This window comes from Saccoglossus kowalevskii, chromosome 16 (genome assembly GCF_978046115.1).
Source record: "Saccoglossus kowalevskii chromosome 16, keSacKowa6.1, whole genome shotgun sequence".
In the NCBI taxonomy this organism is placed as follows: domain Eukaryota; kingdom Metazoa; phylum Hemichordata; class Enteropneusta; family Harrimaniidae; genus Saccoglossus; species Saccoglossus kowalevskii.
In genome coordinates this window covers 31488288-31507420 of record NC_140656.1, presented here as the reverse complement: position 1 = coordinate 31507420, position 19133 = coordinate 31488288, and the positions used below count along the sequence as shown (strand labels likewise).

The 19133-nt window shown below is 38.2% G+C and overlaps 1 protein-coding gene across 4 annotated transcripts in view; it reads right to left on the bottom strand.

The window, feature by feature from the left end:
- LOC100366720 (G protein-coupled receptor kinase 3-like) overlaps nt 1-19133 on the bottom strand; it is a 151350-nt gene that overhangs the window by 19009 nt on the left and 113208 nt on the right. For all 4 annotated transcript variants that reach the window (XM_085491369.1, XM_085491368.1, XM_085491371.1 and 1 more), the window contains exons 8-12: nt 17752-17843; nt 11011-11107; nt 7652-7733; nt 3007-3340; nt 1476-1542 (exon numbers count right to left, since the gene is read on the bottom strand). In XM_085491369.1, the coding sequence (XP_085347495.1) occupies nt 1476-1542; nt 3007-3340; nt 7652-7733; nt 11011-11107; nt 17752-17843 (672 nt within the window). The remainder of the gene's footprint in view (nt 1-1475; nt 1543-3006; nt 3341-7651; nt 7734-11010; nt 11108-17751; nt 17844-19133) is intronic.

The window sequence follows — 19133 nt, the reverse complement described above, 5'->3', positions numbered from 1 at the left end:
TGACTTCTATGATAGAATGCAACAGAGGGAAAGTGGTTACTATTAGAGCATACACACATGAGAAATGGTGAATTTCTGGTTCTCCGTTGTTCAAAACGAATGGATGCTACATTGTACTTCTATTGAGGATGTAGCTTTTACAGTATATGTACATTTATTTCAATTATTAAATTTATATTTTTAATTAGCATTATGTTTGTGATTTTTTGATACACAATTTCAATTTGTATACCTCTACAGGAAAATAGCACTAACAGATTTTTTAAACATTTTACGCATTGATCAAATCATAGTGAGCTCCTGTAGATAGCGTCTCTTCCAGTGTACTTTGACGATGCTATCTCAACTGTATTTTGCATGTGTAGTGTTGCGCACCTGTTACCGTAATTCATCTCACGATCTGGTCCAACCAACAGAAAAGCTAATCCTTTCAGGATTGATTATAATTGAGAAACTAATATTGTTGATAATACAATAATATTAATATTTTAATATTCAGAACATTAATCACGTCATCTGACCATCCTAATGAACATTCAATATGGCACTGATTTAATCAGACTGTAGACATTTTTGAATTTTCAACTCGTCATCATTTTATGGCTAGTTCCATGAATTCAACATTTTCTCTTTTGGATGTAGAAAATACATAACATTTTAATAATAGACGAAGCTCACTTACCTCAATGTATGTATGTGTGTGTAACTACATGTACAGTGTTCTCCCTCAACCATTATGGTATTTATGACCCACACATGAAAACATTTTGCTAACTCAATTGTGGCGTATTGAATCAGTAGTTCATATGATTTTTAAGCATGTTATCTTGAGTAAGCATGTTATCTCGATTAAGCATGTTATCTTGAGTAAGCATGTTATCTTGAGTAAGCATGTTAACTTGATTAAGCATGCTATCCTTAAGCATGTTATCTTAAGTGGGAAAGTTTGAAAAGCTAAATTCAAGATCAATTGGGTAAGGAAATGTACAAGCATGTAATAGTGATCATAAATCCAATATGGTGGGCAGTCGTCAAAAACAATTTCAAAAATGGGATACATTAACTGCAAGGAGTCAATAATAATGAAACTCAAATAAGAGTTTACTTTAAAAAAAAAATTACTGGAGGTAGAGGAAGAAAAAACCTGAATATCACCCACCTCCCAGGTACACAGTACAGAAAGTCGCAAATTCCAGTGAAAGAATGGCATTATAAATGAGTGAAATACACCTGTCCTATATGTCATGCTTTCTAGCGCTGAAGCATTGCTGTTATGTAGACGAGTGGAAGAAACGTTATTCATCATTCGTTGTAGTCGTCTATCATTCATTGATTTATTTTCTATACTCTAAATGACAAATGACTACACAGCAAACGACACTGCTTTCACTCATCTACTTCATTGACACGTTACAGCGGCATTTAGTCGTTAGAGGGCATAACTTATCGGAAAGGTGCATTCAAGATTGTCTTACCATTGTCAACGTCATTCTGTCAATTTCATGTTTGTCCTTCGTCTTGTGCTGCCTGAAAGGGCTGTGACTGTATGGAAGAAATCAAAACATGACCTGTTCTGAGATGTACTATATTATCCCCAATATCCACCACCCTCTAAACCAAATTTGCACATCCTCCCCATTCATAGAAATGGGAAATATAGCACACACCCAGCTTTTTATAACAAACAAACAATGTATCTAATAATATTCCTATTGCTTCTAGCTTTTTGTAGGTAGGATAGGGTGGAGGTGCTTCCGCAAACTTTGATTTAGACTTTGTTAAATTTCAGGCCTCTATGTAGAGACCAAAAGAAACGCGTTACAATAACTGTTGTGTATTACTTTAAAATGTAACTTATCAATTACAAATGTCTGTAATAAGTCAATAAATAACACATCCTTTCTCCATAGACATGCTTCTAGAATCAACTTGACTAAGAATATACTTTAATATACTAGTCAACCTGGGCCTGGATTTCAATCAACCTATAGGCTAGGTCTAGAAATTAAACAGGTCCCAGAATTCTAGATGTCAATGAAATGGGGCCCAGATTCAGATTTCAATCAACATGCAGATCTAGGTATAGACTTCAATCAAACAGGGTTGAGATTTCAGTCAAACTTAAACTCCAGACTAAATTTTAGCCAACTTCTGCCTTGATTTCAATTATCAAATTGGTCATGCATTATGAGGTTAAGATTTCAATCAAACTGGAAACAAATTTCCATCAACCTGGGCCTACTCTTTAACAGGACCATGGTTTCAATCGGGGCCTACACGTCAAAGGGTTCTAGACTTTAATAACTTCTAGATCTGGGCTGGGGTTTAAATCAAAAATCTTCTTCAATTTGTCATTCAACATTTAAATTGCTTATTACAAAAAAAAAAATACACATTATTGTTACCATATTCTCATTTTCAAGATCTGGTCAAGAATGAATTATCAATAACATGCATTCAAGCTGAAAATCATTGAACGAATAATCAGTAACGCATCCAACAATGACAGGCATTCGCCCAGCATTTATTTCAACATTCCAGACAGTGGAAATATTTCTTCTCAGCATTATTGTAATCACCAGTAGTACTTTCTCCGTCCACAATAGCATTGGGATGGATGTTTTTCAACTTTCACTTAGATTACAGCAATCCAATGTAGCTTGTCTGGATTTATACATGTATATTCAACATCTTTGAGACTAGTTACCAGTGCTGATTAGATAAACAACTCCAGGACTATAGGAACCTTATGCACGAGTTAATGCCAAGGTATGACATACTGTACTTATATTTTCCTTGAAATTTGATGGCTTACAGATATTCCTAGAAACAATTATTGTGAAAGCCATTGTGACTTCATATCTTAATGACTCCAGAGAACTGTTTACTACAAAGTTTTGCAAATTACTCTTGCGAAATTCGTAGTTCCCATCATATTGAAATTTTTTTGATAAAATTGATATATTTACAAATTTGATTTTGACAAAGATATCGCATATTTCTTACCCTTTTAATAATTTATAAAGCATACATCCAAATGAAAACCAATCCGCACTAGAATCATACGCTGTTCCTTTCGAAAGCACCTCGGGCGCCATGTAACCGTGAGTTCCAACACTTGCATGTGGTTTCTTCTTTGAGAAGTCACATGCGAGTCCTAAATCTGAGATTCGGACATGGCCATGTTCATCTAATAGGATATTGGCAGGTTTTAGGTCCCGATACACTACAAATCTGTTGTGCATGTGCTCTAAGCCCAGGATGATTTCTGCAGCATAGAATTGCACTTGTTTTTCTGAAAACACTCCGTGTTGCGACAGATGATAATGAAGATCCCCACCTAAAAAAAAAAAGAGAGAAAAAAAAGAAAGTAACCATAGTAACCATTCCGGACAGCAATGTTTCATAGAATTCTTGAAGATGCGGAACCAGGTTTATTACAAATCTGACAAAAGTTTATGAAACATATCTAGGCCGGAAGGTCATAATTTCTAGACATTCATTAAATTAACAAAGTATACATGTGAATGTATAAACACTAACTACTTTGGTTTTAGGAGTAACCAGGTTTTTGGAGTTATTTAAGACCTTGCATCCTGGGTTCTTAACAGTTCCTTAGCACCTTGATGTAACTAAGTTTAGAAAATTCTTCAAGACCTTAATATCACTGGGTTCTTGGAGTTACCTTGGACCTTAACATCTTAACCTGCTTTTAGCCTTATACACATCACTGGGTTTTGGGAGTTCTCAAGAGCCTTAATATCACTAGATTTTGGGAGTTCTCAAGAGCCTTAATATCACTAGGTTTTGGGAGTTCTCTGGGGCCTTAATATCACTAGGTTTTGGGAGTTCTCAAGAGCCTTAATATCACTAGGTTTTGGGAGTTCTCTGGGGCCTTAATATCACTAGGTTTTGGGAGTTCTCAAGAGCCTTAATATCACTAGGTTTTGGGAGTTCTCAAGAGCCTTAATATCACTAGGTTTTGGGAGTTCTCAAGAGCCTTAATATCACTAGGTTTTGGGAGTTCTCAAGAGCCTTAATATCACTAGATTTTGGGAGTTCTCAAGAGCCTTAATATCACTAGGTTTTGGGAGTTCTCAAGAGCGTTAATATCACTAGGTATTGGGAGTTCTCAAGAGCCTTAATATCACTAGGTTTTGGGAGTTCTCAAGAGCCTTAATATCACTAGGTTTTGGGAGTTCTCAAGAGCCTTAATATCACTAGGTTTTGGGAGTTCTCAAGAGCCTTAATATCACTAGGTTTTGGGAGTTCTCAAGAGCCTTAATATCACTAGGTTTTGGGAGTTCTCTGGGGCCTTAATATCACTAGGTTTTGGGAGTTCTCAAGAGCCTTAATATCACTAGGTTTTGGGAGTTCTCAAGAGCCTTAATATCACTAGATTTTGGGAGTTCTCAAGAGCCTTAATATCACTAGGTTTTGGGAGTTCTCAAGAGCGTTAATATCACTAGGTATTGGGAGTTCTCAAGAGCCTTAATATCACTAGGTTTTGGGAGTTCTCAAGAGCCTTAATATCACTAGGTTTTGGGAGTTCTCAAGAGCCTTAATATCACTAGGTTTTGGGAGTTCTCTGGGGCCTTAATATCACTAGGTTTTGGGAGTTCTCAAGAGCCTTAATATCACTAGATTTTGGGAGTTCTCAAGAGCCTTAATATCACTAGGTTTTGGGAGTTCTCAAGAGCATTAATATCACTAGGTTTTGGGGGTTCTCTGGGGCCTTAATATCACTAGGTTTTGGGAGTTCTCAAGAGCCTTAATATCACTAGGTTTTGGGAGTTCTCAAGAGCCTTAATATCACTAGATTTTGGGAGTTCTCAAGAGCCTTAATATCACTAGGTTTTGGGAGTTCTCTGGGGCCTTAATATCACTAGGTTTTGGGAGTTCTCAAGAGCCTTAATATCACTGGGTCTGAAAGTCTTCTAAAACCTCAACATTGCTGGGATCTAGGAATTCCATAGAACCTTAAACATCACTGGATTGTTGGTGTTCTATGGATTTTCACAGTTAGTAAACAACAAGTGTGTGAAATTGGAATCATTAAATGAATGTTAAATATTGGCAAATATACAGTCAATTTGTTTCCCACAAATCAACCCGTGTCACAAAATATACTTGTCAGTTATAGCAGTTTTTGAAGCGCACGCATCAATGAAGTGAGATTACGGGAATTTGTTGGCAAAACTTTAGATTACTAATAAGTCATCATATATATATATATATATATATACAAGTTATTGATCAATAAACATTACATTATTAAGTAAACAACTGACATAATAGCCGAGGACAACAGTGTAAACATGTTATTCCCTTTGTTTATTACAAACATAGCACCGTTTTGTTTATCTAAATTTTAAAAATAGCACCCTTTACATCAAATATAACTAGAATTATAGAAATATTAGCGGCCTATGTATGGCACATTTGTGTAAAGAGATGAGAACACTAATACAGATAAAGGATAAATACAGAAATATACTAGTATTTTTATTTTTGTCATTATAACGTCATTATCTATATACTAGTATCAGTTTTATTATTTGATGTTGTATTAATATATTAAAACGATGATACGTCTTTGAATTATTATCTGTACTAATGACCATCGGTACCAAATTATCTTCTATAAGCGAATGAGCAGTATCTGATTTCGAATACGAATCGCTTTATAATGATCGACCACAAATGTATGTCCCCTAATGAATGATGGATGCGTGTCTTTTAATAAAATATTGCTTGCATCGCTATTTGGTCATATTAAGTGCGTTAACACACTTAATAGAAATTGGGATTCTGCCAAAGAATTTATACCTAGCATATCGTCATAGTTACTGTACTTTTAAGTCAAATTGAAAAACTAATATATTGTCACGCAATAATTCAATTCAAGTAGAAGCCCTGGGAATCCTCATTTCATTGCCATGGAAACAACATCCATGAGTGAAGCTATGCCATTGATTATCAGTAATTAATTTCTCAAGTTGTAGACATGTGAGGTGAATTATGATGTTTTAACGCACTGTACTCTGAAGTGGAACAACTGCAATGCACGGAAGGGGATCACTTCTAGCCATGCTCTTGTGATCTTTCTTAAGAATCTATTTGTCACTGTCTGATTGGCTAATTGTCTATTACTCAGTTCATACAGGTCTTGCTTGCCTGATGTGACTGTCACTGTATACCTACCCACAATGCATCAGTAGTATATATATATATATATATATAGATTGGGTCATTGCCTTTCAGCATTATTTAATAATATTCCAATTGAAATAAATTTTGTAACAATAAACTTTCAGAAACAAAATTGCATCATAGAAATGGTGTAATGAATAAAACTGCAAAAAAGAAACAAGCAACTCATGGTTGAAATAGCTTTGCGGCAATGGTTATTGTTCTCTCAATGTTCTTGCCATGGTAGCTTAAAGGCTGTTGCCATAGCAATTAAAACTGTTAACTGGTTACAAATCTCATAGACATCCACTCATGGTATCTACATACCAAGTATCAAAGCAATTGAGCTGGTAGTTTTCAAGAAGAAGGTAAAAATAGCATGACGACAAAAATACGATTATAACAGTCGGCAATAATATGGCAAACCCCATCATGTGATGGTGTGGTATTGATTGATGTTACTTGGCATTATGTAAATGTTATTAATGTTTGATTTGGACAAACAAGTAGGCATAAACTAAAATAACATACATATTCAAACTTTAGTTTACATGTTTACATTCTAAATGATATCATAATGACAATTGAATGCGCTATCTTGGTGTCAAGCAGGCCTGGTAGAACACAAGCACCTGGTGACCTTAACTGGCATCCATTAGTGAAAAAAAAATTGGTTACTGACACATGATGACTAAAATCATCTTCTTTTTTCGTGGTCTCGAGTGAACAATGTATTACCATATTTCATACTATCAGAATGCAATTATATTTAAAAGAAATACACACTGTTAGGTCACTTTCAGTGTTTTTAGAGTTGCACTTCTAATAGAGGAAATATGAAATATAAAGACAATCATATAAATATAGTCCATCATTTCCAATCAATGATGAAGCATGGAGTATGTTAGTGTGAAGATATATACAAGATAAATGCACTGTATGCAGATTAGTATAGATAAGAAAATGAATAAACTACATTCTATTATAATAAAGAGTAGAAAGGGGCTAAAACAAGATTTTCATCATTGCTGTTTCGATATCTGACAACTGATATATGGTCTAAATTATTCAGACAACAGGAGTGAATATATTGTTCAGGAACTTTTCAAAACCATTATTTATATTGAAAGTAGCAAATTATCAAATGAAAATATACTGTAAACCAATTAATATTTGCTGCTAGAAATGTTTGTGATTTGTAAAAGTCACTGACACTTTGTGTCGTAAGACCCCAAAGAAATTGTCACAAAGGAATACGATTTTTTTACAACATTTTTGGAAATTTGTCTCTTGTGGAATTGGAGTGGGTTTACAGAATATTGATTACTTAGAAGAGGATGTGAAAAAACCAAGCAACAGATAATTTGAATTCACGCCCAATTGGCTGACAGGCAGTGGTGAAAATCTAGACAGGAAGCTGAGTAAGAGGAATCCGTTTTAAATGTTGATGCCATCTTACCATTCATCAAATCCAATATGAAACACAGCTTCTCTGGTGTTTGGAAGGCGTATGTCATACATACTATGAAAGGACTGTCCACCTACGGAGAACAAGTGTCACAAAATCTTAGCCCATCTATCTAATCTAGCTAACTGTAGCCTGATTAGATACAGGACTGTCTGGCTGTCTGTCTGTGTGTGTAGGTATGTAAGTAGTGATACATGTACCTGCAAAACAGAGACACGCTATCCATGAGAATAAGCATAAAACAACACCGTTTAGTTTTTCAGAGTGAGAATACAGAATAACTTTCATTTAAGGATTCAGTAAACATTGACCAGAATATTGTTATTTTGCCGATATCTCATAAATAACTTGTCTGTGACAGAAACAAGTGTTGAAATAGGGGAGGATACACAGTCATCATAGGGGTCCTTACCACTCATCAAATCCAGTAGAAAAGAAAGCTTCTCAGGCGTATGGAATGCATAGGTCAAGCACACTATAAATGGACTGTCCACCTAGATATTATAGTGGTTCAATTGTAATACAGAAGAGTGTTTGTTAATTAGATACAAAATCAGAGAGCATGCTGGTAGCAGACTTTTGTATTTCCCCTTATAGAAGCAGACATGCTTGAATCAAGTGACTGTACAAAGCTAACATGACAAAAAAGGTCCCGAATCATAATCATAATTTATCAAAATATAGTGATGCACTTTACACAAGCCAAACCATCAAATGGACTTGAAATGTAAATTCCAATTCTGTCAAATACTACATTGTTGCAATGTAAACAAATGGGAAGAGTCCAAACTTGATCTGTGACAATCGTTGAATGCTTGCATTGAATAAATGCAAATATCTTTCATGAATTGATTTTTTTGATAAAGGATATACAGCACATGCACTATATTTTGCATATGTGATTGTAATAGAGGAAATACAGTACATGTACTTGTAAGGCATGGTAATCAGGCATGCTATAACCAACATGCTAACAATCACAAACATAACTTGTTGCTTTTCGTTGAGAACAAAAATAACACAGGTACCAAATTAGTGACAGTTTTAATTTAAAATGCAGCATCATCAGAGATTTTGTCTTTATTTTCCCTCAATGAATAGTATTTTTATTAAACCAAAAGTACAAACACAACTGGATTTTGAAAAGACGATAAAGAATAACTACAGCAACAACAAAAAAGCAACAACAATATGAATTTGGCTGTAAGATTTGACATCTGTAATAATAAAGATATAATTAACATGAGTTTTAAAAATTAATAATAATTTCATGAAAAAAAAATGAATGAATGATTCAACCCTTTCACAACCATTTTCAACTTTCAACAGAAGTTAGTCCCTATCAAAATCTGCTTTTTCAATTAATAGCGACCAAAATTTTGACATTTTTCTTCAAAATGTATAATCAATACCATATTCATTTTGTCTGATTAAAAATAATCATTTTTTGAAGAAAAACTACATTTAACAAAAAAACTTAACCATAATTTTGATAGGGAGAAAATGAATCCGGCTGTTAAAGATTTAAACAGACAAATGCAGAGAATGGAACAAACAACAAATACACAATGCAGACTGTGTCTTTCAACATTCCAATCAACAGGCATGACTTCAATCAGGTAAGGAAACAAGGGAATATACATTCATAATACAAAACAAACAGTTTAATTCTCACATCTAAAAAATTCATGATCTTCACTGGTTTACAGCATTCAACTGAATGATTTTTTATATAATTACACCTGATACTTAAAGGAGAAGACAGGGCAAACAACATAATGATACTAAATGAAAATCTTCATAAATGTAAGAGAATACAATTATAGTTTTTCATTCTCTAGATATTCAACATTTCATCAGTATATACCTATGTACTCCACCATCTTGGTTCCCCAGCAAAGGATTATGGGAAGAGTATGACATGATCATAGCTCCAAGTTTGTAAACAATTAAGAAAATCATTTCATCTCTAACTGTAGAAATACTGATGAGAATTCAAATTTCTAGTTAGAATATTATATTATATATATAATTATAATAAAGGAAATTAAAATGTCGCAAAGAAAAAAAAATTTCCAAAAAGTTATATCATAATTTTGGTCACTGAAAATAGTATATCACTTGTTTGTTCTCTTTTGTTTTTGCAGTCAACATGTTGTACATAACCTGTATAAGCTACTCTCATCGATAAATTGTACAAAATATACAAAGAATTGAGCTTTTTTATAATAAATTCAAGAATAAACATTTTCAGTTATGTTGCCATGACAACCATTGTATATGTATGGTACGATAAACAAATGTGAAATCATTTTTCCAATTTTTCACTACAGTAGCAATGTCATACTTTACCCACAATCCTTTGCTGGAGAGTTAAGATGGCTGACTACATAATACTGATGAAAAGTGATATAAAAGACTGTAAATTGTATTCTCCTACATTTGTGAATGTTTTTGTTGTTTACGCAGTCATCTCCTTCAAGAGAACATACAAAATGAGTTCCAAGTTGCAAACGTCTCCAAATAAAACGTTTTACAGCCATTCTAAGAATGATTCCGACAGCTAGTTTACAGCAAGATGGCTAGTATCTCTGCAAAACACTTTGTTTTCTGTTCAATCTGGACTTGACAGCACTGTTCCATTGACATATTTTACATCATTCCAACATTATACAAATTAATAGGTGTTCATAGGTTATTTTCATATGTTTTAATATTTCCTGAATTACATAGAATGTAGAGCCATAAGAAATGAAGAATAGTTCTTGAATACATATACTAGAATACATAAATTATACATCATGTTGATTACGTCTATAAAACAGTGAATCCCCCATAGCACACTGTATGTCAAGTGGTACACCAAGTCTAGAACAAAGCAATCACCAAGTGTTTGACAAAGCTGCGAGTCATCTTGCAAAGTGACTGTCCGAATAATTTTCAGAACTACTGTATGTTTACTTGAAATTAAATTACACTGCTGTCTGAGCTTTTTGTTTGATAATGAAATTAATGTTAGCTGAAGAAAAGTTGGGAATGAAAATATTCAAAATGGCCTCTTTAAAAAAAACATGTATGTACATTTTTCAAGTTCACACTCAAATCGCATAAAGATACACATGATGAACTAAAACAAACAAATTGAAATTACTCGCAAATGTTTCAGATAAAAATGAGTCTTTGTTTTCATTTAATTTATCACATGTGCATATCAAAAACCAAACAAAGTTGAAACTTGAAACTCACATTAAAAAAGAAAAAAAAACAATATTTTGTTTTGAAACAAACTCAGTATGAGGAATTTAAAAATACTGCAATTCATTTATTAAAATTTAATGAAATTACCTCACCTCGCTAACTAGGGACAACATTATTCGCTCATTGAGTGCTAGTGTTTCTCCTTGCTTCATTTTGATTCTCTTTTTGTCAAGACACTTCATTGCATACCTGCATGTAAATCAAGGTGAGTATAAACAGAATAAAATCAAACATTGTATCAGGATCATTCAAATGAATTTGTTTGATCAATAGTTCTACAAATACTGGTGGATTTGAAGTGAATGCAGTGGAATTAATACATGAGAATATCACTATCATACAACAAAATACTAATTCAGAAATCCACAATATACTCATAACCAGGTCTATGACCCCTTTTCTATTGTTTTTTTTTTAATTTAGTTCCCCAACACATTGCTTCTACGTCATGTTTCCATAACCTATTTCTGCTTACCCACCTACTTCCGATCCCCCACCTACGTTCCGATCCCCCACCTACGTTCCGATCCCCCACCTACGTTCCGATCCCCCACCTACGTTCCGATCCCCCACCTACGTTCCGATCCCCCACCTACGTTCCGATCCCCCACCTACTTCCGATCCCCCACCTACGTTCCGATCCCCCACCTACGTTCCGATCCCCCACCTACGTTCCGATCCCCCACCTACGTTCCGATCCCTCACCTACGTTCCGATCCCCCACCTACGTTCCGATCCCCACCTACGTTCCGATCCCCCACCTACGTTCCGATCCCCCACCTACGTTCCGATCCCTCACCTACGTTCCGATCCCCCACCTACGTTCCGATCCCTCACCTACGTTCCGATCCCCCACCTACGTTCCGATCCCCCACCTACGTTCCGATCCCCCACCTACGTTCCGATCCCCCACCTACGTTCCGATCCCCCACCTACGTTCCGATCCCCCACCTACGTTCCGATCCCCCACCTACGTTCCGATCCCTCACCTACGTTCCGATCCCCCACCTACGTTCCGATCCCCCACCTACGTTCCGATCCCCCACCTACGTTCCGATCCCCCACCTACGTTCCGATCCCCCACCTACGTTCCGATCCCCCACCTACGTTCCGATCCCCCACCTACGTTCCGATCCCCCACCTACGTTCCGATCCCTCACCTACGTTCCGATCCCCCACCTACGTTCCGATCCCTCACCTACGTTCCGATCCCCCACCTACGTTCCGATCCCCCACCTACGTTCCGATCCCCCACCTACGTTCCGATCCCCCACCTACGTTCCGATCCCCCACCTACGTTCCGATCCCCCACCTACGTTCCGATCCCCCACCTACGTTCCGATCCCTCACCTACGTTCCGATCCCCCACCTACGTTCCGATCCCCCACCTACGTTCCGATCCCCCACCTACGTTCCGATCCCCCACCTACGTTCCGATCCCCCACCTACGTTCCGATCCCCCACCTACGTTCCGATCCCCACCTACGTTCCGATCCCCCACCTACGTTCCGATCCCCCACCTACGTTCCGATCCCCCACCTACGTTCCGATCCCCCACCTACGTTCCGATCCCCCACCTACGTTCCGATCCCCACCTACGTTCCGATCCCCCACCTACGTTCCGATCCCCACCTACGTTCCGATCCCCCACCTACGTTCCGCTCACCCACCTACATTCCGATCCCCCACCTACATTCCGATCCCCACCTACGTTTCGATCCTCCACCTACATTCCGATCCCCCACCTACATTCCGATCCCCCACCTACGTTCCGATCCCCCACCTACGTTCCGATCCCCCACCTACGTTCCGATCCCCCACCTACGTTCCGATCCCCCACCTACGTTCCGATCCCCCACCTACTACGTTCCGATCCCCACCTACGTTTCGATCCTCCACCTACGTTCCGATCCCCCTACTACGTTCCGATCCCCCACCTACGTTCCGATCCCCCACCTACGTTCCGATCCCCCACCTACGTTCCGATCCCCACCTACGTTTCGATCCTCCACCTACGTTCCGATCCCCCACCTACGTTCCGATCCCCCACCTACGTTCCGATCCCCCACCTACGTTCCGATCCCCCACCTACGTTCCGATCCCCACCTACGTTCCGATCCCCCACCTACGTTCCGATCCCCCACCTACGTTCCGATCCCCCACCTACGTTTCGATCCTCCACCTACGTTCCGATCCCCCACCTACATTCCGATCCCCCACCTACGTTCCGATCCCCCACCTACGTTCCGATCCCCCACCTACGTTCCGATCCCCACCTACGTTCCGATCCCCCACCTACGTTCCGATCCCCCACCTACGTTCCGATCCCCACCTACGTTTCGATCCTCCACCTACGTTCCGATCCCCCACCTACGTTCCGATCCCCCACCTACGTTCCGATCCCCCACCTACGTTCCGATCCCCACACCTACGTTCCGATCCCCACCTACGTTCCGATCCCCCACCTACGTTCCGATCCCCCACCTACGTTCCGATCCCCCACCTACGTTCCGATCCCCACCTACGTTTCGATCCCCCACCTACATTCCGATCCCCCACCTACGTTCCGATCCCCCACCTACGTTCCGATCCCCCACCTACGTTTCGATCCCCCACCTACGTTCCGATCCCCCACCTACGTTCCGATCCCCCACCTACGTTCCGATCCCCCACCTACGTTCCGATCCCCCACCTACGTTTCGATCCCCCACCTACGTTCCGATCCCCCACCTACGTTCCGATCCCCCACCTACGTTCCGATCCCTCACCTACATTCCGATCCCTCACCTACGTTCCGATCCCCCACCTACGTTCCGATCCCCCACCTACGTTCCGATCCCCCACCTACGTTCCGATCCCTCACCTACATTCCGATCCCCCACCTACGTTCCGATCCCCCACCTACATTCCGATCCCCCACCTACGTTCCGATCCCCCACCTACGTTCCGATCCCCCACCTACGTTCCGATCCCTCACCTACATTCCGATCCCCCACCTACGTTCCGATCCCCCACCTACGTTCCGATCCCCCACCTACGTTCCGATCCCCCACCTACGTTCCGATCCCCACCTACGTTCCGATCCCCCACCTACGTTCCGATCCCCACCTACGTTCCGATCCCCCACCTACGTGCAATGTGTATGACATATTGATCAGCCTTAAACGTAACATTTTCCCCATATATCTCTAAAAAAATCCTGCCTGAATTATCAAAATCAATCAATTGATTATAAAAATATAAATTTTAGAAAGATTGAATAAAAATATTTTGTTGATTAATAACAAGCATATGGTTTTGACAAAAACAAATATATTACCCACAATACTTTTCAACTTCCATTATTTATTACATGTGAAGCAATGACAAACAAAAATTGTCAATTTGACGATGATCACTGTTGACAGTATAAAAACAGCTGCAAAACTCATTCAATTATACACAAGTATTAATAGAGACAGCCAGACTTTAGATATCTCCTATGGGATATTTATCTATCTTTTACGCAATCCGTTTCTTTATCATACGATGTGACAGTTTCATTAATACATTAAGGTAGCGTACATATAAAATTCAAACAGAAAGTATTATGTAATAGTCTATTGGAAAGTAGTTCAGAAACTTTCAACTAAATTAAACTGAATGCATTGAATATAAATCTCAAAATGATAAAATATTTGAATAATTATACTATTAAGTATTATTATACATCTGTCATTGTAATGCCATAAGTTACAGCGTGCCGTAATTTTTCTGTTATTTTACGGGGTATTTTCATTCTACCATATAAGGAAATGCGAATTCCAAATATGGAATGATTACATGTATACCGTTAAAATCCTATTAAAAACCGCGGTTTATCAACAGCTCAAGTTCGGGGTGCGGTTTATATTAGGGACATATTGCAATCACTAAATGGGCGTGGTCATTTTCCCCCCACATCACTTGCACAAAACAAACAATACACCGTACAATCTTTTGAATATAAGCGCAACTCCAATTTAGATGTCAGGGAAGAGTGATAAGCGCCACGTCACAAAAAAACTGTTCACATGAAAAAAAAATACTCGGTATATTTAATGTAATATGCATTTTTTTTTTATTTTCTTCGTAACGGAAAGTATATTCTGATAGGAGTTTCAAATAAAAACAAACATTAATACATTGCTTAGTAGAAAATGATCATGGTAAGGCACTAAAAAAAGGTACGATACCGTGGGTACGGTAACGCAATCCGGCCATGCTTCGGCTCACAAGTGAATAACTTACTTGTTTTCGAACTGTTGAAATTGTTGATTATTACTCAGTAGTGATTATAACAACGCACGAAAAATAAATTCATTGAATTGTTATCAAATGCAAGTAAAATTCAACTTAGTTTCACCGTAAGCAAATTATTTCGGTCACGTGTAAACGATCGATGCGACATCCGCCATGTAGTTTGAATGCACACGAGACATTACTTGACCGGGTAGGTCCTGTGCTCTCGCTGTCGCTCGCAAATGTCGTAAATTACGAAATTTGGACAAGATTTACGAACAAAATAAATATCTATTAGTAGGATTTACGAACACATTTTGTACAAAATACCCTCGCAAATCGCCCTCATTTAATTGTCAAGACTCGACTGTGATCATCACGCGTGTTACGGTTTGAGTGATTGCCATTTTAAAGTTAAACAATGTCCCGTTACTTCTAAGATTGCAACAATTGTTACATGGTAATCGCGATCAATACGGAACTGCCACTGAACGTATTTTTCCCACTCTAAATATATTTTGGTGTCATCGCACATGCGTAGTTTAGTCGACATGTGTTTCAAGATACCCCGCGACTTTACTCTCAGTATGGGACGGTTTCATGTCGCCCTCAAACACGTGATTTGTTTATTTATTGAAAATGGAGACTACAAGTACGTCAAAAAGAAGCAGACAACTGCTCGACGAGTATTTTTCACGACGAGATGGAGAAACCGCTAAATCGTGTTCAGAACCAGAAACCCATGGGTGTCCTAACCCGGACAGCACCAAGAAACGGAAAGTTGATCGTACTGCAGCACGATTTCAGAAATAATGGAAGGTTAGCTGCGGTTCCGTAGCTCTTTGGTGCGACATACAATCTAATTTTGCCCTACCGATTTCACTCGAACGTCTTGTTTTTACTTTTGTTGTTGTATGTCGAACATGGGCCGGCCAGTGTCTGTCACGTAAATAATGCGGTCGGCAACATATGGCTATGATTCCATCAGAAATTTCGATGAAAATAAATAGTCATTTTGTGTCGTCATAAACGTCAACATGCGGGTTTGCATGATGAGCACGGGAGATTACTTCATAATAATATTGATTGGCATAGAGTTTTTTTCTGAGAAATTTCCCGTGAAAATTTATTCACAGGATGACTTGTTTTCTAGGCAGTGAACTTAGTGTACTTTTGAATGATGACTATTTTCCCCACTGTTAACAATGTGAGCTTATCATGAATATGTTTAATTAATACTGAGTTATTCAAATAAAGGTTCTGGTGTCTACATTGCATATTTTGTTGTGATGTTTTGTTGTACCATCATAAATGGTACATTTTGTGGAGCAGACTGCCTAATTTGATGTCATGAAATTACACACAAAATTAGAGCTCAGGTTGCACCAGCAAGCACCATTTTCAGCATGCTGTTCTTGTTTTCGGCGGACGACAGAGGGGACACCTCCCTCTCCTTCTCTCTTCCCCGTTGTGCTCGGTCACGGGAAAATGCTCTGCAGTTTCCAGACAAAGTTTACTAATACTTTTTTTTCTTGATTAGTAAATTTACTATTACCTAGCCAATTCCAGAGAGAGCCCAGAGGTCAAGTCGCTAATTAACCAATCGAAATACTGGATGGTGCCCACGTGTTCAAATTACCTTAGTTCATTTAAATATGTTAATGACAGGTCACCGACTTCATGGTGAACGAAACCCGGAAGCAATTTACCGATAATGTAGTGCAATCTTTTGGCTTTGATTTCCATGGGAAAACGACACGACTTTTTTTTTAAATCAAGAAATTAGTTGTTTTCGAAAGATAAACTGAGCATTGAAAAAGAATTTAACAGTTTTTCGGTGAGAACAGCTCATTGTTGAAAACTTGCGACACACGGACGTATTCATAAGGAGTATTGACAAAAGTTGTCACAAGACAAAAGCAGTTTGACATCCTAACACTACTGAACAATAAAGAGGTGTGAATATTTTTAGGCACGTTGTCGAAACAAATGAATAGGATTAGAAACAATGTACCAGCTCGTTGAAACAAAGTCGGTCACGGTCTTGTTGAATTGGGGGTGCGGTTAGTAATAGGTACTTTTCATGTTTTCAATTTTTGTTGAGAACTCTTTAACACTGAAGCCAAAATCGGGGGTGCGGTTACTATTAGGTATGCGGTTTATAATAGGATTTTAACGGTAAGTGTCTTTTAATAATAAAAACAAATATGGCTGCCACCAGAGTTTGACCGGACTCCACACATAGAAGTTTGCCGATTCTGTTTTGGGATTTCAGCATTCCCATGATGTATCTGCTGCGCATCGATCGATACTCCCGCTGTACTGTCTTCGTGCATACTTTGAGGTATTCTAGTAATAACCTCATATTATTAGTGGGTCACTATAACCCACACTGTATTTTATTTGTTTCCACTAGCAATCAAATTAGTAAGTAATTTTCTGCTTGATCAAGCTCCTACTACGTGGTCCTTTAAAGTGAATAGAGCAATTGAGGTCAAATACATCTGAATTGTAAACACTCTTTACCAATTCATCAAGTGGCAGTACCCCAACTCTCCAAAAAGTGTACTCACATTTTGCCCGTATCAGCTTTCCTGCAGCCATATACTTCACCGAATCCACCCCTTCCTATGATTCTATGTACACTGAAGTCATTCATTGTTAACTGTGAGACAGATTAAAAGAAAACTGTTATCAGAGTATCATCATAAAACATCACATGCTTGCTCTAATGTTTTTCAAATACAAAATGATACTCCTGATATTCCAAGATGGCCGACAGATGTATCAGAAAATGCAAATGAACACTATTAACGTATACCGTATTTGTCTTCAATTAGGCGCCACTTTGTTACACTTTCATGTCATGGTGGCGCTTATTTGTGGTTAAATTTGAGCAACTTTGTTTTAAATGGCGCTTATTTCAAGCACTTCAAGTTCTAGTACCGGTAACTGTGTTACAAGCCATTGTTTTTGCTTCATTCTGGTGATAGATTATTGACAATATTTTACATTACAGTCTGACGCTTAGTCACTGTAGCCTTTATTTTAAATACTGAGTAAATGACCCGTTTTCAGACAGTTTAGAAAGTTATACAAAAAATATCATTCTTTAGAAAACATTCACAGTTTGCCGTACAATCAACAGAAAAATAAAACAAACACAAATTCAACGCTTAGTAGTCAATGATCACGGTAGCAAAATCCGGTCATGCTGCATTCCACGGTTACGATTATTACTCAGTAGTAGTTATAATAACGTACAAAAAATAAAATGCAAGTAAAATTCAACTTAATTTCATCGTAAGCGAATGATTCTGGTCGCATGTAAACGCTCGGCGCGATTCGATGTCTGCCATGCTTCCTGTCTAGGACTTGACCTGGAACGCGTTTTTTGACCTGATAGGTCAAGTCGTTAATTAACCAATCAAAATGCTGGATGATGCCAACGTGATCAAATTACCATAGCTCATTTAAATAATGTATGAACGCAATGCGGAAGTGATTTGCCGATGTTTGCGATATTTTGGCTTTGATTTTGGTGGGAAAAACGGCATGATTTTTTTTTCAAATCAAGAAATTAGTTATTTTTGGAAAGTAAACTGAGCATTTAAAGAATAATTTAACACTGTTTACTGTGACAACAGCGCATTTGAAACAGAACATTTTCGCGTTGTTTTAATTTCGTTTATATGGACTTACTGCGAAATTAAAAACCACGCTGATATTTTCTACAGTAGACTAAAAAGACATGTTTCAAGAGACTATAGACCGATTTCTTAAAAATTGTTAGAAACAAAACCAATTTTTTTTACATAAAAGCCATTCGAACAGTAACAGCGAGGGACTTCCGCGATCGCGTCCATCGCTACGAACCGGTAACCGGTAGTCGATCCGCCGGCGCCCAATTCACGATCATTACGTGCCAAAATTTCAACTTTGTCTGGCGCTTAAT